Source organism: Pempheris klunzingeri, chromosome 15 (assembly GCF_042242105.1).
Source record: "Pempheris klunzingeri isolate RE-2024b chromosome 15, fPemKlu1.hap1, whole genome shotgun sequence".
Lineage (NCBI taxonomy): Eukaryota > Metazoa > Chordata > Actinopteri > Acropomatiformes > Pempheridae > Pempheris > Pempheris klunzingeri.
In genome coordinates, this window is record NC_092026.1 from 6471490 (window position 1) to 6492895 (window position 21406).

At 41.3% G+C, this 21406-nt stretch overlaps 2 protein-coding genes across 2 annotated transcripts; one reads left to right on the forward strand and one right to left on the reverse strand.

The window, feature by feature from the left end:
* The first annotated feature begins 817 nt into the window (after positions 1 to 817).
* sirt6 (sirtuin 6) lies at positions 818 to 10902 on the forward strand. Its single transcript, XM_070844607.1, has 9 exons — positions 818 to 966; positions 2102 to 2229; positions 4916 to 5098; positions 6382 to 6441; positions 7208 to 7303; positions 7393 to 7473; positions 8865 to 8988; positions 9112 to 9435; positions 9515 to 10902. The coding sequence occupies exons 1-8, from the start codon at positions 901 to 903 to the stop codon at positions 9427 to 9429; spliced, it is 1056 nt and encodes a 351-aa protein (XP_070700708.1). The 5' UTR covers positions 818 to 900; the 3' UTR covers positions 9430 to 9435; positions 9515 to 10902.
* An 8524-nt stretch (positions 10903 to 19426) lies between these two features.
* LOC139214381 (relaxin-3 receptor 1-like) lies at positions 19427 to 21006 on the reverse strand. The gene is made up of 3 exons (XM_070845223.1): positions 20800 to 21006; positions 20125 to 20568; positions 19427 to 20035 (listed from the first exon to the last, which is right to left on the reverse strand). Exons 1-3 carry the CDS (start codon positions 21004 to 21006, stop codon positions 19427 to 19429), a joined length of 1260 nt encoding a protein of 419 aa, XP_070701324.1.
* Between the last annotated feature and the right edge of the window lie 400 nt (positions 21007 to 21406).

The following is a 21406-nucleotide window of genomic DNA, read 5'->3' on the forward strand; positions in this document are numbered from 1 at the left end:
ACACTGTGTGAAAGAGATACCATGGAGTTGGCTGCTCCAGGATTGAATCTCACATCTCAAATCTCTGATTTGTTCCCCACCATGTCCTGAAGAAGATCCTGATAGAAGGGTTTCCTGGCTCCAAGCTAACGCTGTGTTTGTGTATTAGCCGCTGCACTGCTCACCTACCAGTGTGTTAAACAAGTGGCCTGTGTCTTCATCCTGTATTAACTGAGCTTATTTCAGGGGCGCAAAGCCAAACCAATTTTACTTGAATGAATTTCAAATTAACAGCTGTAGACTAATGTTATTGGCACAGATGCTTTCAACCAGAGCACGTGCAGGGCAGGACAGTGGACTATGAGCGCTCATCCTCTTTACAGAATCAAGGCACCTAATATTTGCATAAAAATTCATAGCCTGTTAAAGAATAGTTTGTAGTTGCACCTGTGTTCTTTACAGGCTACTAACAGTTAATGTGCTAATGCTAATGCTAGTTAACGTGCTGTGGGAAATTGGGAATCCACTGTGTTGCATTCAGGTCACACGGGGAATATCGGCATTATCCTCACAGCTCAGAGTTACGGCCTCTTATATGAGTCTTTATCGACGGCCTGAAGATGTCATGACTAATTTTCATGCAGATTTTGGTTGTTTTATCTAATATAAATGATCTCCCTAGACAATTAAGCTTCATAATTATCAATTATTAATACAGTTCACCAAGAGACTACAAAATACCAAAATGATTGACTATTGTGAGTTCCCATTTCCCCCACACTTTTGAATGCAACACGTCGTCTCTCAAAGATGACGTCAAACAAACAACACAGTTAAAACCCGCCTGAGAGCTCAGTTAGCATTTTAACTGAAGTACAGTTTACTGAACACAATTAATAAAGAAACGACACCAACAAGAGCATGTCTGTGAATTATGCTGCCGGGCTCTCGCCGTACGCAGATAAAGGTGTTTGCGGACTTCCTGAGGTAAAACATAGCTACTGTGAGCTCGGTAGTTAGCTTCAGTCAGCTAATCAACAGCTAGCTAGCGGCTGAGGGTAGCTGCTTCATGTCAGGGTGAAGAAAAGAATTTAAATGCCTCCAAATTCAAGTGGTTCTGTATGAGAATAATCAACGACATCTAACAAATCTTTATTCCAAAATGTGCTAAAGAAAAAGTACAGAAAATAATGCTATCAAAAGCATTAACGTCATTAGTCTTTGTTAAGAATGGCTCCATTCAGAGTTTAACATCAATTGTACATCAGTTGCTAATGTGTACGCATGTTTTTTATTGTTGTAAGTTAGCTGGTCCTCTTTAGGTGATCTATACTCAAGGAATGCGTCTTTTTATTTATTTATTTTTTTTACATGTTAGTAGTGTAATGTGCATGTGTTGCCTCTTGTCTGGAGCCAGTGTTTGTGTTGTAGTTATACAACAGGGTTTTCATGTAAGACTGCCATGCCATGTAAGATTAGCACAAACTAAGGCTGAAACAGTGACTCTAGCAATCAGATATAAGATATGTATCAAAATGCATGAAATGAAAGTGTACCAGTACATCAAAACTGAAAACAGATGTGATTAATATAATGTCACCCTCTCTGTTAAAATTTTCTTTTAGACTTCACAACTTTGTCCCCAAAGCTGTTACTTGTTAGGAAAAAAAATCTGCTCAACTGCAAAAGTAATTTACAGGTAACATTAAAAAACAATCAGGACGCGACAACTCAGTGGTTTAATGCATTTAAATCAGCAGACAAGCTGGTTTCATTAAGGTGTTTGAAAAGCCAATGCAAAGTTTCTGATGGAAACAAATTCTGGTATTTTCTGCCCCATTTGTGCTACAAATTATGGATTAGATTTTATTATCTTATAATTGTCTTTAGTTAGTTGTACTACCTTAAAAGTGCAACATATTCAGATAAATGTTTGTTATTGCAGCATTGTGAGCATTTTTTTTTCTTAAGTTTCAAGCTGCATAACTGTCACGTAAGACACTTTTTTGGCTTCAGTTCATGCTGTGTGAAATGAGCAGGGAATCTCTCTTCCTGCAGGGCCACCACATCACTCACCCCAGAGTAGATCATAACATACCTGATGTTTTCTGTTCTGTGGCAGACCTTTGATAGTCCAGAGGAGCTGAAGGCGAAGGTGGAGACACTTGCTCAATTGATAAAAGAATCTCAGTATCTGGTCGTCCACTCTGGAGCAGGAATCAGCACCTCAACGGGCATCCCTGACTTCAGGTGAGGCACAAACAAAGTCACTACAGCTCCTTTCTCAGCCTTTTTTTTTTTTACTAACATACTGCTTTTCACCCTCAACCATGTATCATAGTCATGAATCAGAATCAGCTTTTTACACTGGTTGTTCTGCTGCTCTCATGTATTTACACGCAAATAGACAGGAAAACAAGGACAATAAAGTGAACATATATTTTGTTGATATTTTGCAATGTTGTTATTGATGGTATCTGATTTTTGGAGGGCTCACAAACACATAACATGATCCCATCTCCTGATGTGATTGTCACCACATTTCACCACAAGGTGTCACACAACAACCAGGAAACTGACAGGAACCTAAGAGTTGAAATTCATTGCTGTTTAAAAATGAGCTGAATAGACAACGTTGTAGCCTGACCTGTGTCTGGAATACCAGTGGTGCTTTATTTAGGTGTATCCATATATTGGGACAGTATGTTGCTGTTACACTGCTGAAATAAACCTTTCCTATGTGCATATACTTTTCATATTGTTATGTGAAAGCCAGCCAGTCTACAACTAAACTATGTTTGTAGTAGTATGTAGTAATTTTTATTGATTTCAAATTATCCTACAGAAATAAGCATGCATCTTATTATTGATGCCCCAAATGATTCAATCTGAATTATTTTTGTAAATCTAAAATCTCAAAGAATTCTGATTGTCATGGTGGTAGTGAATGAACAGGGAAATCTAAGGAAATGTACAGTTTCCAAAAGTGTCTTTGAGAGGTCAAGTACAGAGAGAGCACTGATTTAATATGCTATGCTATATCTAATATGCTACACCAAATTCCTCCTTATCCCACGGAATGCTTCAGCCTTATTTGTCAGTTTTTAAACAAAATATTTGTTCTTATTATTCTATCTGCACATTCATTGTAACATACTGTGGGTGTGTTACTGATAACGCTGGAATCAATTATTATTTTAACGGTCAATTCTTTTATCCTTTTTTTTTATTTTTTATGAATTTATCTTTTAGTCTATAAATGAACCCAATACGATGTCTTCAGACATCTAGTTTTATCTGACGAGCTTCCCAAATCCCAAATATATTGATATACAGAGAAAAGCAACAAATCCTAATGTGCGATTCCGGGAACATATTTGACAGTTGTGCTTAATAACTGACATAGACAAAGAAAGTACAGTTTATTATAACAATAAGAGACAAATATTGCTGTAATGAGTCAAGTGATGAGTCTTTACTCTTTAAACCACATGCCCATTATGGATTTCACTTTGTGACTGAACTGACAGCTGGATTATATGACATTGCAACTCTGAGGGATCAAAATTGTGGTCAGCATAATCAAAATACTGTACTTAAGTAAACCGCATAATCAGTGAATCCAGGCCAGAAATGATCATTTTGCTTAAATCACTTTCTTCTATTTCTGGTAGATGTAATTTGTACCTCGTGGTTTAGCCTCCTGTTTTTTTTTGTGTGTGTGTGTGTGTAGTACCGCTGTATGAGCAGATGAGGGTGGTACTTGCTTATTATTTGTCAGATCCAGCTCTGTGTAAAACGGCAACACTGACATGAATCCCCACTCTTCAATTATAGTGCAAGAGTGTCCTTTGATACTGTAACACATATTAATAATAGCTGTGGTGCATAAGATTGAGTGGATTCACCATCAGGTAATATGCCTAAAAGAATTCACATATAGATGCCCGGAGATGTCAGCTATGGGAACCTAATTAATATTTGACTACTGTGCTTGTCAGTCATGTGATATTGACCTTGGATGACCGTATCATTAAAACCAAGGTTTCTATAGAGTGTACACATCAGGCCTACTAACACAATTATGCCACACACAAACTAAAGCATACACACATGCTCTAGCTCAGAGTAAGAAATTCAACCGTTCAGGTTGACACTAAAACATAAATATAGCAGCTTTACAGACCCCCTGTGGTTTTTATGTCCTGCAGCGTCTTTCTCATGGTGATAAGCGTGAAATAACAGACATACACCCCTCTCACTTAATGCTGGTACATCTTTGAACTGGTCTTGGCTGAGCAGGCTATGAATCATATGGATGGTGGGAAATAGGTCTGTTAAAATAGAGCGCAAGAGATGAGGCCGTTGTGCCTGTGTTTGAGAATTCACAGGAAGTGCTCCCTCATCAGACGCATAAAGATAAGTCGAGTGTCCTTGAAATAACTTCGTAATTGTCAGTGTTTGGCAGCACAACTACTGACAGTAGCACGGTGTTCATCCCTCGTTAAGACACCCAAAACTGACTGATTAATTAAAGAAGCATGAACAGAATTATTTCAGATCTGAGAAGGGGATATTTATACATTTGAGTCTGAAAAGTTGTCACTGTATACTGTTAGAAATAATTCTGTCAAATTAGGCTGTTGGATTTCTTTGGGGGAGAATCTTTGCACAGTGTGCAATTGATGGTCCATATTTTTAGTGACCTCAGAGTTGCAGCATTTCACAACATGTTGTCAATTTGGTGCACAGACTTTGCAGAACTCCTGCAGAAATTCCCAAAAGATTGTTCATTTTCAACACAATTTGCAATTTGCACACAAACCCACGCACCAAATTTAGACACTGAATGCCTCCAATCCACCCACTGCATCGCAACACATCCAATCCTGTTTATAAGTACTGCTTGTCTATTCATCCCTATATTCCCCCTCAGGGGTCCAAAGGGTGTGTGGACGTTAGAAGAAAAGGGCGAGTCACCTCACTTTGACACCACGTTTGAAGATGCCCGACCCAGCTTGACTCACATGGCCCTCCTTGGACTGCAGAGGGCCGGGTACCTCAAGTACCTCATCAGCCAGAATGTGGACGGCCTACACGTCCGATCAGGCTTCCCCAGGTAACCCCACCTGTCCTGTAGCATGAAATATCAAGCATCTTACACACTATATAACTAACTCAAATCATAGTTTGGTAGGCATGGAGCATTAAGTTTTCTCACAGCTAAGTATATATATAACGTCAAGTAGCACTTAAAGCAGTAACACTGCAGGGCTTCAAGTAATGATTATTTTCATTTTTCATCCATTCAGTTATTATTTCAACCATTCAGTGTTAACCAGCTAATTTTTGTAGCTCCACAACTACGAACAGTTCTTGTGTAAAAATGTATATATACATATATATAAACCGAGTCTTTAGTAACTCCTCAGGGAAATATCTGTTTCTTTATCTGTTAAATGCAATGAGACCGAACCAAAGCAATGAGCGGAAAGCTGCCAAAACTCTCCGTAGAGTTTAGGAATCAAATGATATTTTTGTGACCCCCTCACATTTCATATTGTTAGTTGACCTGTTGTTAATATCAAAATATTAATTGATGGAGCTTTAAAGCTGCATCATCCTATTAAATCCTGTTTGAGTTTCTACAGCATTTTCTACCTGCAAAATGATGTAGATGTAGATGAAAATGTTCTCCTTATGCTAATTTATGTTACATTTTAGGGACATGCTGTGCTTGAAGCAAAGTGAGTAAAGAGGGAATGAATAAGTGAGCAGAGGACGTGAGGTCCTTATTTAGAGAAAAAGTTAACTTGTTCAATCAAAATGTATACAGGATTGCAAGTTATGTGACCACAGTGTTCCACATCAGTTTGTTTAGTTGTGACTCATTGTTTTTAAATATGAATCTGCCGCTTTGTGATAACAATTGTACCAACATCAAATGAGTGGTTCTGTAAATACCACTCAAATAACTTAAAATAATGCTCAGTGTAATGGAAAATGTTTGGTCTGATGCTGCAATATCCAATCATATTGGACTAACCCAAGGCCAACAATTTAATTTTTCATTCACAACATATGTCCAGACTTTTTTCATATTGGAAGACTTCCCTGGAAGTCATTTCTTAGCTCTCCCTTTACCCTCCATCAGCCAGTTTTAGACGTGGCCAGACAGAAAAGTGGAAGTCCTCTGAGGAAATCAGAGGCAGAAGCAGAGGAACTGGTAAAGTGAAACCAGGTGGATCGCAGCAGTGAATCTGAGGACTTGTTTTCTATCAGAGCTCAAGAAGTGAGAAAAAGTTGTTTAAAAGACATTAACTGTGGAGACATTGATCTAAGTGAATATCATCTGTGTGATCATTCTGCCTTTGTGGATTCTTCTCCCTCTTGCTCTATTAGGGATATGTTATCAGAGCTTCATGGAAACATGTTTGTGGAGGAGTGCGAGAAGTGTGGCAGGTATGTGCACACACACCAAACCCTTACATTTTGATCTTGATAATTTCCATCTCTACAAGCTACTGTCTTTCACTTGGAGGCCATTTTATTAAGTACACTTGCTTGTTAATGCAAGCAGCAAATCATGTAGCTGCAACTCGATACATAAAGCATGCAGACAGGAGGTTCCGGAGGTAATGTTGACCTCACATTAGCATGCACAGTATCTAAGCTTTCTTGCATCTGCTGTGATCGTTGCTGACAGAGGTTGTGTTTCTAGCATCTCAAAAACAGAGAGTGACATGTTGAGGAAAAAAATAGGCATTCAGCGGCCGCTGTATGACTGAAAACAACTCATTAATTAGAGCGATTAGAGGAGAAAGGCCAGACCAGCAGGATAATGCACCCTTTCACAGAACGCTCATTAGCTGAAAATGATTCCAGGAACACGACAGCGACTTCACTTTGCTCCAGTGACCTGTACGGTCTTCAGATGCCATCCAAGCAGATTACTCTTGGAATAAAGTAGAGCTGAGTTACAATTGTGCTTTATCTTTAAACACCTTTGCAGCAGCTGCATGATTTCCTGATATCTCTAAAGAGCATTTTGTTGTGTTGATGTGCAAGAAATCAGGGTGTCAAGCGGCAAAATTTGTCTGGTTTATCTAATAAAGTGGCCACTGAGTCTATATCTTCATGCTTTTGTGTCATTTCACATGTATAAATGGACTTTGGTGTGGTACTTGTCAGGAGCTCCTTAACTGTAACTGAATTGTTGGTTTTCCAGGCAGTATGTCAGAGAAAAGGTGATCGGTGTGATGGGGCTGAAACCGACAGGACGTTACTGTGACGTGGTACGATCCAGAGGACTCAGAGCCTGCAGGTAATACATGCTTCAGCCACATTTTGAAATAACAAATAGTGCAGCATGGTCCATTTATTAGTGTGTCTGTGTTTTCTCTACTAAAACAGAGGAAAGCTGATAAGCACTATACTTGACTGGGAGGACTCGCTTCCCGACAGAGACCTGAACAAAGCAGAAGAAGCCAGCAGGTGAATTAGAGCAGTTTGTGCTCCATTGTTTCCTTTTTACATTATACTATTGACTGTTTTGTTTTTTTATTCAGCACCTGCCTTGGTAGCTAATTAACACACTGTACATACTCTTATCAATCCTGATTTCCTTTGACATCAAACATGTCCTTTGAAAAAAATGTGAAATAATGTGTTGGATTTATTTAAGTTATTGTTGTGTGTGGCTGTGCTCCCAGTGACATGCAAGTCAGCCCTTATTTAAAACCTTTTTGTATGCTTCACAGTCCAGTTCTGCCTCCTGTGTGTTCCATTCAATCCATCGGCCAGAAAAGCTTTAATTGTGCATTTAGAATGCAACAAGTTGAATTGAATGTTTGTGTCAGTGACAGTACATTCAGATATAATAGATGCATAATTACCATTTTAATTACAGAGGGGACATCTGGAACTCCGACCTCTGAACTTTGAGTCATTTGTTCGAGGCAGGCCCATGTGGAGCATGTTTATATGTCCTAACAAAAATGTGACAAACAATTGAACGCTAATTGAAGTTGGGTTTATACATAATGCATTATATTCCCCCACAGTAACCGTTTTCACATTCTTGCGTTTACTTTGTGATATAGAGAGATGGTGGGTTATGCACATACTTGCAGAACTGAGTTACATCCATATAACTTCTGAACAGGAGACTATTGCTGTGTAATTGCCTCTTTCCTTTATTGTGTGTAATGACTGATAGTGAGCAGAACGTTTGAAGTGGAGATGGCTACGGTAGAAGTATATTACTGAAAAGCAGCAGATAACAGTCTGCACTCCTCATTTATTACCATTATGTTTGAGTGATGGTAGTATCCATAGGTGTCTATAATTACCCAGTAATCTACGGAAAACGCTGCCGGTCATTTTCTAGCACTTTTGGCTGTTCTAAAGACCTTTCTTACCATGTGGATGAAGAAGATTTTGAATCTGTTTCTCCAAGCTGCACCACTCTTTCTAATCCAAACAAAAATAAAACTTGCACATATTGTACAAAAAGAATAAGGACACATGTCATGTCTGGCTCTAATGCAGCACACAGAATATCTTTTTTATCCATTCACCCTCATGAAAAGATCCACCGGGTCTTTCAAACATCAACACATCATTACTTTTCAGAGAAACCGATGATTAGTGCCATGACTCAGCTGTAACCGTGATACATGTGAGGCACAAACTTGGACAAAAATCTGGACGCCTTTTGAGGCTTTATTAATGTGTTCCTCACAGCCAACAATCTCTAACAGCATCGGAAACTCAGCCAACCCCTTAACGCACAACCATGAATCCCTGTTAACAATAGGCAAATAAGGAGAATGTCACCCATATGGGACCATTATATGTGATATATTTCTCGACTGTGCACACAGACGAGCAGACCTGGCACTGACGCTTGGCACCTCCATGCAGATCAAACCCAGTGGAGACCTCCCACTCCTCACTAAGCGCAAAGGGGGGAAAGTGGCCATTGTTAACCTGCAGCCCACGAAGCATGTGAGTCTCATTCACCCACTCACTCATATATGTATTAAAAACATGGAATAGCACTTGAAATACTGTGATCTGTCCTCTACCTTCAAGTTCATCATTTCAGGGTTGTAATTTTCTTTCTTGTAGGACAAGCATGCGTACCTGCGTATCAACGGTTACGTGGATGAGGTCATGAAACAGCTGATGGCGCTGCTGGGACTGGACACGCCTAAGTGGGAGGGCACAGTTATTTGTGAGAGCTCCACAGACGCCTCTGAGTCCGCCACCGACGTAAAACCACCATGTGCAGTTACTGTGGAGAAAAAGGTGAAAAATAACCTCATTAAGGAGGAGAGGAAAAGAGAGGCAGCGGCACTAACAGACGATGGAAGCATCAAGGAGGAGAAGGTTTCAGTAAAGAGGGAGAGAGCAGGCTCCCCGGAGCAGATAAATGAAGAGAAATAGCCTCAGGTATTTTTTTCTCACAACACAAACACTTCCAGAAACAAGCTTTACTACTAAGGGTGCTCGGTTTTAATCACTTTCACAGATGACCGAGGTTCTTTCCATCTCACACCCTCGGGAGCAAAGACTCTTCTAGTGCTGTAGTGGTCTCGTTAATACCAGACCTCTTCCTCAGCTGAAGGCTCAGAAGTCAACCTCCTCATAAGACAAAACTGGCCAAGTGATTGTGTTCAAGGTAAAAAGGTAAAGGCTAAAACCCACCGGGGGCGTCTGCATCACGTTCGCGGCTGCCAGAGCTGATCGCAGCCACTCTAGTCAGTGCTTTAAAACCCACTGGGAGGGCCACAGCGTCATTTCTATTTTCGACGCAGGCTGCAGCCCGACTGCGTCAACCAACACAGAGCAGATGAGGCAGGAAGTCAGACAAACAAACAGTAAAGAGAAGCCGGTCAGTTTTCAAAATAGAAGCCCCCATACAGACTTTCAATCATATATTCCACCACCACATCAGTGTTATTTTGGAATCGGTGGCACCAGGCCAGACATTAACCAGTGAGAGGGTTTTTTAACACCATGTTAGACGAGAGGTCTTGGATGTGGAATAAACTTTCACTTTAGCTGCTGTCTGTAGCACAACAGAGTAAATGCACACAAGACACACGTTCAAAACCGACAATATGACCAGATCAACAAACTCTCAGCAAGTCAACTAATCAGCCAGGCTAAACGCTCCGCACAGAAACGCTCCCAGTGGGTTTTACAACCGTGCAGCCAGAATGTGACCCAGACATCCCCAGTGAGTTTTCGGGGTAAGAAGACGGCATTACAACAGGTGGATGTGTGGGATGTGATCTAAATGTTCCTCCTGCTATAGTAAGGACATAGTAACGGTTCCACTTAATTTGGAGAACCAGTCTTTAAAAGCAAGACAAGAGATGAGATCTGGAGCGCACAGTTCTAAATACAGCCTTTAATAAGATGTGTAAGGTTGCTGCACCTTTTTTATTAAAAGCTTTTTTTTATAACCAAGTGCTCCAGATCCAGAATCCTACAGTTCTGGCCTTTAAAGACATGTTGGTTCAATACTTCTCGAGAAGAGAATTCAAATAAGCACCTCCAATTCTGCTGGCATCGTCACACAGCTGGGGTAAATTTTAGTTCAAACTTGATTACATCGCATTGTAAAACAATTCTACACCGAGTAAAGGGCATGTTCCCCCCCCCAATAATTACAATTGCAAATTTAATCAAAATCAAAACAGCTTCTCTCTTTGTACAAAACTGTGGCGAGATGTGTAATTCAGCCTGTTTCTGTGCATAAATGAGGCACCTGCTGCTGTAACAGAACCACAATCACTCTGGACGTTTCAAGGAAAATGTTTTTATCTCAGGAAAAAAAGCATTGGATTCTGACAGAAAATGTCACCTTACTGTTTCTTTTTTTTATGTGTTTTGGCAATAAACACAATATGTTGCTGGTAGTACACTGTGTGTGTGTGTGTGTGTGTGTGTGTGTGTGTGTGTGTGTGTGTGTGTGTGTGTGTGTGTGTGTGTGTGTGTGTGTGTGTGTGTGTGTGTGTGTGTGTGTGTGTGTGTGTGTGTGTGTGTGTGTGTGCTGTGCACTGTCAGCAGTGGCCTAGTTGCAAATGTGAACCCCTGTTTCAAAGGAAACGGAGACAGCACAGTCAAAACCTCTACATTTTGGTAATTTTAAAGATTGCATTATGCATCACTGCATTGTGACTAAAGGTAATCAGACCTACTTTCTCCTGCGGACCAAAATCAATGGGAAGAAGAACAAAGAGCCTCCTGCTGCCCATTCAGTGAAAAAAAAACGTAGTTGCTTTCTTCTTTTTTAAAGCAAGAACATTCACATCAGATGCTACAAATGAACGGGCCACAGGTGTTTGTAGGTGATTTCTGCAGAGAACAAATGGCTGCCTGTCTGATGGTGACTATGCGTCAGTCAATTAAGGCACTTAAAGCCTCTCCAGATATATAAGCAATAGATGTAATAGCCAGCAAACACAACAGTCGCAAGGCAAACACATGCACCCAATTGCCTTTTCTGTTAATGAATCATTATAGACCTCATGAGCATTTGCATGTCTCAGTTTGTTAACAGTTTGTGCTTAATTATATCTGCTCTGTAGTGCTGATGTTGTTTTCACTCTGCCCTTTGAGTGTACTTTGCCCCCCTTTTCATTAGTTTGTGGTGTTGTAAGTAAGGTTTGATGAGGATATTTTATATGTGGTAATTTCTCTCACCAGTGATTCCCCAACCTTTTTCCCTTGTGACCCCTTTAAATTGATCAAAGTATTCATGTACCCCTTTACGACCGGTTATGGAGATGGTTTTTACAGGCCTGGAGAGGTAAAAGTTGCCAGTATTTCACTGGAGACAGGAATAAACTTCAATTATCTGGTGACCACTAAAATTTATCTTGAAATTAGGAATGTTGTAGATCAATGACCTTTGTTTAATTTGGGGCGATAATTAGACTTTTATAAGATAGCGATGAAGTACTTTGATTTGAGAAGTATTTAGATTTTCTGGATTTGCCTAGAGCAGAAATTTCTGTCTCCAGCAACAATTTCTCTATTTCGCGTTTTTGAGAAAATTGACTATATCATTGATAGCTACAGCATTTCTCCATCTACAATTACATATACAGTGATTGATCCCTGCCTGGTAAATGACCATTTTGAACTCCATGTCAACATATCCCTTCTGTCAAAACAGAAAACTCAACTTGAGATAACCCCAATGACATCATGAGGGTTTTTTTCTCACACTTAAAAAAGCTCTTCCAAAGCCACAGAAGATGTTATATACATCTCTTTTCATCGGATGAGTATGACTCCTTGCGAGATATTTCATTCGGTGGCTTGCCCCTTTAAGTATTTCACCCTTTTTCCGTGACATTCAAGCTGCATCAAATCTTAATGCGTTCTGTGATCACTTCATCACACATGAGCATAAAAGCGAGCACACTTGGTCAAAATGTTGACTTGATTCAGACCAAACATCAGAATGGAGAAGAAATGTGATCTAAGTGACTTTGACCGTTGAATGAGCGTTGGTGCAAGATGTGGTGGTTTGAGTATCTCTATAGTAAATCTATAGTTGTCTATAGTTTTCAGAAAATGGTGTAAAAGGTCAACTCCAGCTTCAGTGGACGAAACAGCTTGTTAGTGAGAGTCAGAGGAGGACGACCAGAGTGGTTCAAGCCGACAGGAGGGCAACAGTAATTAAAGGAGCTGTGTAGTGTTCAGACAGAAAAATGAGGCCACACAGAGCTCAAGAACAGTATCAAATGATTTCCAATGTGTTCACAGAAAATATAAACTATATATAACACCAAACAGAGTCTTCCTGCAGCTGCACATCCTCCTAAACCCAACAAGAAGGACCTTGGACTGATGACCTACATCAAAGCCCTGCTGGCTGTGAAGGCTGATCCGTCTGGAAGGACAACAGTCGGCGCAGCGCATCAGAAGTCTGTGCTACATAGCAGAATAGCCATAAGGAGCCAGTCAGTGACAGACAGCATGCCTGAAGTCGGCGCAAAGAGAGCAGAAGACTGTGCATGAAATAGTCTGTGATGAGACCAGAATCAAGCTCCTCCGTTGTAATTCAAAGTGCCTCTTCTGGTGAAGAGCAGACACGGCTCATTAACCATTTAACAGGAGACCTGCTGTGAAGCACTGGGGTTGTAGCTTCATGCTGTGGGAGAACTTCACTGGCAGTCGCTGCAAGAGCGAGAACAATGAACAGAGCTAACAAAGTCAGATCAACGTGCTACAGACTGTAAAGACCTGCTACACTTAGATGAGTTCATGCCCCAACGTGGCATACAAGGGAATCATTCAGTGAATGGGGAACCAGAGTGTGGAGTCCTTGAATCTCATTGAAATAAATGTGTTGAATGACATGATTGTTGTTTGTTTACAGATGCTCCTCGTTCAGCATAAGTGAGTCCTTGAGGAGAGCTGAAATTATAATTCCTGTCAAAGGGGTGGCACAGCAGATGTGAAAAATGGAGAGCGGAAAGTGGGAAAAATAAAACTAAAGAAGCTTTTCATTTTAAATAATTTATACTTAAAATCAATGTCTCAATATGGCAAGCACACTTTTATTACCTTCAAAAAGTTTTTTTCAATAAAGTTTCAGATACTTTAACTCTTAGTCATCCATATACTGTATGTCAGCAATAATGTTTAAAGACAAAGATAAAGTGTCCAATTCATCCAGTATCCATTTCACTTAAGTAAAAAAGGTCATCCGATCATTCTAAGATGAGTCCAGTAAACCAGAAAAACAATTCTCTAAGTCTAAAGTCACATTTGAAATTGGATGAGGCTTCCTCAGATGGAGGCAGCAGCAGCAGCAAGCTCGAGGAATTAAATTTTGATTTTACATCAAACTGAAGTGCTGTGAAATTGGAGAGAAGCTCTGAAAGTTGGTGTAAGCCACAAGAGACAATTCTGAGCATGAACTGAACCAATTATAGTTTAGGAAGGTCTGAGCAGGGGGAAAAAGAAAAATAAGTAGCTGTAATTTTCTCATAAATGAGAAGTAAAATGTTCCAAAAGACTCTAAACTGAGCTGTTACTGCTAAGTGGTTACTGCTGTTTTGGTGTGTGGGAACGACGTATGAGGATGATTTTAGAGGCAGCGTCACACATGACTGGATCACCCCGTCAATCATCACTTCATATTACCACCATCCGGACGGAGATAGGGCCTTAAAACAGCCTTCACTGTTCTTCCGAGACAATGAAGTCAGAATCTTAATCATTCTCATGTGGGAATAATGACAAATAATTCACAATCACTTTTAAAGAGCTACATTTTTTTGCCCCTTTCAGAGAGGAACATGACGGTGACTATGCTCTTTGAAGACACATTAATTCTAATTGTAATGACTGAAGCTGACTATCTCAGAAGCAGCACTAACGACAGCATTCGTATTCATCCCCACAGTCCATGATGGAGATTAGTCTCCTGAGAGTGGCATGCTTTTGTTCTTCCAACGCAGTGACAGTTACAGTGCAGCGAAACGTCTCAAAACCTTTAAATTGCTGCCAGTAAATGAAATGGTAACATTAAAGATTATTGCTGACATTTACCTTTATGAACCAAATATCAAGACTTGGATTACAATTATCTGAGAAAAAGATATGTCAAAAAACAATAAAGCAGCAACAGCAGTTACATTAAACTTCAGGAGCACAAATGATTTAGATAAATTACGTTAAATTATTTTTTCAACACAACTTTTGATCCCCAGACCAGCAGGTTAAATCGGTGTGGGGAAATATTGGCCCTTTATTACCACAGCAGAGGTTCCCTTCAGCCAGGTCATACTGGGCAGCCTGCATGTGAGAATATTTGGAACCAAGCTACCATTTAGGACATGGGAGTCCTCTCTGTGGAGTTGAGAAGTTTGCACAAACTGAGGAGTTACAATTTCACACAATTTACACACAAAGTTTTTAAGCCTCATTCTGGTGTCGCTTAGGCTCAGTGTGACAGTGTGAAAAGTACAAAACTGACAGCCTATGTAATTGAGAGAGCAAAATGCCAAAGCATTGGCTGAGGAGTGCCATTTCACTACTGCAGGTGTCTAGAAACAGGTGCTCCTCGGATCTAAGGACGTATAATAAGACTGAAAAACTGACGGGGAGGTTTGACTGGTGCTTTCCTGTGTGATCAATAAGTCATAACCAGAATATGCAGAGGCACACTGCTTTGCAAAAATTAAAGCCTCTAAGCAACGGGCTCACAGTCTTCACCAGAGCATGTCAAAATAAGCAGCAGCTCACAGGCATAGGAGGTTAGTGTCAGCTGCCAGCCAATCACAGTAGCACTGATAATTGCCACAGGTGCAGTCAGTCTAGTCATCAGTACGTAATTGTGTGTGTGTGTGTGTGTGTGTGTTGGGGGGGGGTATCCCATTACAAAGAAAATATATTCACAGATGTTGAACATCGTCCAGCTCTTCATTCAGGCCGGGGGAACGTAGCGGCCTTAACCTGAAGACCCAACATTTTGTCTTTCTGTGTAATTAAGGAATGAATAAATGAAAAGTCATTCATCATTAAATCTTTATTTCTGATCTCTGGAAACAGGACTTTGATAAAATAATCTGAACTCAAGGTCCACTTACTAGCCTTTTCCAGTGAAAGCACTGAGTGAGTGTATTCAGAGCTTTTAATTGCGTCTCCTGGTCTTCATCACCGAGACCGTGAGATGACTTTCAAAGCTTCTTAAAGATGAAGACTGTGAGTATGTGGTTAAAAGCCTTAGACAGGCGAGTAAGTGCATCTTTAGCTAAAACTGTGAGATGCTGTGGAGCTTTCAACTGGAGCTTTAAACCACATCTCGTAGGCTTCATGATGAAGACCATGAGAAGAGGTTGAAAGGTCTTAATGAAAAAGACCATGAGCGGTGGTTGAAAGCTCTTCATGATAGAGAATGTGCAGCGCAGTTGACCTTTCAACAGGAGCTTTTAACGCTACCTTACAGGCTCCGTATTAAACAACAGCATCCGTTGTCTGTTTATTACATTTAGAACGACATATATTTTTATATTTTCTGATCTTACGCTGTAGGAAGCCATTGAGCTTTCTACTGAGGCTCTCAACTCCAACACATGGTCTTTGTTCTGAAGACTGTGAGACGTGGTTGAAAGCTTAGGCGAAGCCAGTAAGTGGTTCTTGTATGTTTCAGCTCGTGAACAGCTTGTGGTTTCCTTACAAATTGCCTTTTCGAAATCATGTGCGGGGAAATCATGGTCGATGTTTTTAGCTGCTATTTTCATCCCCATGTTCTCTCAAAGACCTGAAGAATTTAGAGTAGAGTCTGTAAATCGTTCGACATAAAGAAAAAAAATACTCTGTTGTATTTAAAAGCAGGCGTCTCTTCAGTGGCAGCATTCATGCCGTTTCCAATCATCTTTCATCATGACTTCAGTGCGTGCCTGATATGTCACCACCAAGTGTGATTGACTTTGACCTATTTTATCGTTCACGCTCATCACGTTTGACTGTCTCCTCATGGAAAATAAACATCTCGCTCATGTAATTGCTTTTCATAGTTTCTTAAAGTGCAGCTCACAGGCCGATGGTGGCCCTCAGAAATAGTTTGTGCGTCCCCTGAATGTGACACGTTATATTTTAATTATCTGCCGTCCATTTGAACACTTTCAATACTGCCTGACTTATAAAACACTGCTCAGCTACTGCATCCAACAAGCGTCTGTCAGGGACAACTCTTAGATCCAATGTACTGGGTGCATGGCAATTAGCAGCACCTCGTTAGTGCTGCAGGCAAATTATTTAGATGTAGTTTTAATTATCACTAATAACAACAACAGTAATAATATCTATAAATAAATCTCTACCTTCCGCTCTGCTGCTGGAGAAACTTTGTGGCATCTTAATGTTTAATAAAAAATGTATTTGTTTTATTTTGTTTCATCACACAGCTCTGTGGAATAGACCGTTACTAAGGACAATTTAATTAATTATTTAATTATTAATTAATTTAATTAAATAAAATAGTTTTCAAGTCAGTATTTTGTGTCAAATCGTTGATGTCTTTAGTGCAAAGGTGGTTCAGATGGTCCAACATCACCCTGTCTGGGTTCGTTTTAATAATGACTGAGCAGTACATTATCCCTTACTTAATGTGTTCATTATTCATGTGGCCCTAAATTATAAGCTGGCTCCCTGAATTGGCACTCAGAAGTCCTGTACATGGACGTGTACACATGCCACTCACAGAGGAATTTCCTCAAGTGATTTTCATCCATGGGACTCTGAAATTGCTCTGTGCACTCGAAGGTAAATAAGTGGTCACACGCAAGATTGCAACCCTTGTACCCTTCAAATGCTGTTTTTTTTCTGTTAACCGGCTCTGAAATAGAAAGTGTGAGTGGATGCACTATACCTGCTCTGTCCATTGTTAAGCTTGATGAGAAAACAACGATGCAGTCGGTGTGCAAATCTAAGGGTGAAACAAACTTTAAATCAGTGAGTACAGTAACAGATGTCAGCAACAGAAGACTTTGCTATGACAGCACAGTGGATAGCAAAGTGCTGGGCAGCAATCTGAGTGAGAGAAATGGTCCAAATTTCCAGACACACTCATTCTGAAATCACACCTTGGATAATTTTCCATTTGCAGCTGGTAGATGCAGGTTCCCTTGGTGACTGGCTTTTTAGGGGCACAGCCTCCCACGTAGAGATGTGCTGAATGAGTCTGTGACTCTGATTGGAAAAGTAATTACTACCAGATTGACACACAATTAAGGGACTATGGTGTGTGTGTGTGTGTGTGTGTGTGTGTGTGTGTGTGTGTGTGTCAGCCCGTATAGGTGAGCAGCTGAAGATGGTTATCCATGTTCAGACTTTAAAGGTTGCAAAAGGGCATAAACATGGGGCAGCTTTTGTGCGGTTGACTCATTTTCATCGCCTTCTTGATTTTGTGACTGCAGACGAGATTAAAGAGAGACGTCACTAAAGTCTTTTATCCTCTTGTTTTTATTTAATGCCACATTACACATGTATAGTCACAAAACAATAACAGCGGTACAGCAAGGCAGACAGCTAGAGCCATGAAAATGGCCGACAGTTTCATGCTATCATCAAACACTGCCTACACTGAACAAAAATATCCAGGAATTAGGCTTTACTGAATATGACTTATTTAGCAACGATGGCACAATAAATGTTAAACACATCAATCCTAATGAAAATGTAACAATCTACAAAAATCGCTTAACAGGTTGAACTATACAGCACACTGTATTTTGCTTGATTGTGTGAAAGAAAAAGAAAATCAGCCCACAGTGTGGCTTAACTCAGAGCCAGCTCGTTTGGGGGCTTCATCATTGTCAGCAATGTACTTGTAATTCATTTAATCATTTTCAAAGTGGCATGTTTTGGTGCATAATAAGGCTGAAACAGCAGTTCGGGTGTGTCTGCAACTGGTGAGTCTACCGAAGTGTGTTTGTCCAATTCGAAGACTCAGAGATCAGATGATTAAAAAAATGGCACACGAAGTTGACTCATAAAGGAGCTTTTCAAGTATTAATGGGAAATTTTAACATAATGGGAAATGAGTTTTCTTGCCAGGAGTTGAGATGGTTATCACTCTCATGTCTGTGTGTTTAATATAGAGCTGAAGCCAGCAGAAGGATAGCTTAGCTTAGCATAAAGACTGAAAATGGGGAAACAGCTCACCTGTCTCTGTCCAAAGTTGATTAAATCGCCCACCCAGCACCTCTAAAGCTCACAAATTACCAAGATAGATCTTGTTTGTTAAATCCAACCCACCTGTTGCCCAGCAACCAGCAGAGACTCCAGGAAGTTACTGTTCAGAGACGTGAAACATGGCGCCCTCAAAGGGAACTGATGAGCTCGTGGTTATGATATGGGAGGTGGTGTACATGATATGCAGTGCTGCTTGCACATCACTGTTAGCGTCTAGAAGCAACCAAGGCTGATAGTTTAGTGAGCTAGCTGTAATGAATGACATGAATGCAGGAACTGTGAGGCCGTTGGAAATATCAGCATTTTCCTTAGACATCTGATTACCAAGAAAAACTCTGTACGACTAAAAACTCCGAGCTTTCAGAAGTCCAAAGTCATAAATACCACAAGAGGGCAAGTTCATATGAGCTGTTATTGTCAGCACAGTGAACACGAGCACTAATAATCATGTGTATAACCCTGCTTTGTCATCGTTTCACTCTGGTTTTTAAAGAATTAAAGACAATCAGAAACAATGTGGTAATTACTGAGCTTAGATTGGACAGAGCCAGACGAACTGTTTCCCTGTTTCCAGTCTTTAAGCTAACCTAAGCTAACCTGTAGCTTCATATTTAGTGTACGAACATGAGAGTAGCATCAGTCCTCTCATCTACCGCTCGACTACAAAGCAAATTGTCGTTCCAAAAATGACAAATTTTTCCATTTACACGGTAAATCACATGTTGATGTCTTTGTGTATCATAAGGTTGGATGGGGCCTCCTCCACCCTCCTTCCCCTCAGAGCCAGAGTGAGAACATTTTGGACAGAGTGAGAAACTCTCAGCAGAAGCGCCTTCAGTCCAGCTCTGTACTCTTTCCGGATCAGGCAGTAGAGCACCGGGTTGAGACAACTGTTTGCATGGGCTAAACACACAGTCAGGGGGAAGGCATACGCCTGTGCGTTGTAGAAGGCTTTACTGAAGGGCACCAAGTCAAATTTGATCAGCACCCCCCACAAGGTGAGAGCCTGGTTGGGCAGCCAGCAGATGAAAAAGGACAGAACCACGATGGTGACAGAGCGGGTGACTTTGGAGCGGCGGCGATGGCGTCCTCTCTCAGACTCTGACCTTTCTGTGACACTTGTGCTGATCATGCTGCCTACAATGCGCCTGCTCAGGATGAACCTCAGGAGGAGGAGGTAGCACACTGAGATGACAATCAAGGGAACTACAAATCCCAGGAGGACTTTCTGTGTTTGATAGAGTCCAAGCAGGACTTGAGGATCCCAATGGCCAGAATCGGAGTCAGAGAACCGCACTAAGCACAGCTCATCATCTGTAGACACCTGCAAACACAACAACAACTGCATAAGTGGTTGCAGAGTCAAAATACACATCAGATCAGGGCTGGGTGATCAGTCTCAGTTCAACAAACCTGGACTGTGGTGGAGTAGAGCGCATGAGGCAGCGTGGCCACCAGCGACACCACCCAAATGGCTAGACTGGCCCATTTGGCACGAGCAGTGGCGACCCTAGGGCTGTCCATCTTCAGAGAGGTAACCAGGGAGCGGTAGCGGGTCACACTCATGGCGGTGAGGAAGAAGACGCTGGCGTACATGTTCAGGGTGGTGACCGAGCTCACGATCTTGCACATAACCTGACCAAAGGGCCAGCGGAAGTCCAGCACCGTGTCCACTGCCCAGAAGGGTAAGGTGAGGACAAACTGGAGGTCCGTCAGTGCCAGGCTCATCACAAAGCAGTCGATGGATGAGTGGTTGTGGCCCCGGCGGCGGGAGTGGAGCAGGAAGAGTGCCAGGAGGTTACCCACAAGCCCCAGCACACACACCACCAGGTAGACCATGGCAATGAGGACTCGCACCTGTCAAACACATGCAGTGATATTCTTATTCAGGATTCATCCTGGACCACAAAAGTGGTGGCATGGAAATCATGGACAGTCAAAACATCAACATGCATTAAAAAAATAAAAACCAAGCACTTTATTTGAATAGGTTTCAGGTGATTCATGCAAAAAATTACAGTCCTGAGAGAAACATTGATTAAATCTATTCCTCTTATTTGTGAGAAAAGTGAATCTAAAGGAACCCACTGCTAGGTTTGCGCTGTCACCATGCATGTCCATTGAGGATTCCTTGGAGAGGATGTGAAGCCAGCAGTTCAGTGACAGGTTAAAAGCTGCCAGGTTGGAGGCTGCTCCTGTGGGGCTGACAAGTTTGAAGATTTCGCGTTCATCCTCCTCTCCTCCGCACACGCTCAGGGGGCTCAGGGCTCCGGAGCCGCTGCTGTTGCTCGGCATGATTGCGCAGAGAGAAAGACGAGTTACTTATTGACACAAGTTCGGCACCTCTTCTTTCAGGTTAACTTCCAGTGTGTGGGTGCGCAGGTGAGGACGCCGACATCCCCCATCGCCCCCGTCCTGTATGTTTAGTCTTGCTCAAAGTCTCAGCAGGAGGTCATAATTGCATGATTTATCCAAATGGTTTAAGTTTAAACGCGCCTCTGCTCGCATTTTATTGTTTTTAGAAGCGTAAAAAATGAGTTCTAAAAGCTGATTAATCCGTGACAGCCTACTTTGGAGCGCTCAGGCTGAGGTCAGTGTTGATGCAGCAGCCCCTTCTTTAAGTGATGCTGACAGCAGCGCGACACGAGAGGCTTTTATACTCGCCGAGGCTTTCTTCCGCCGCTGGATGGCGCAC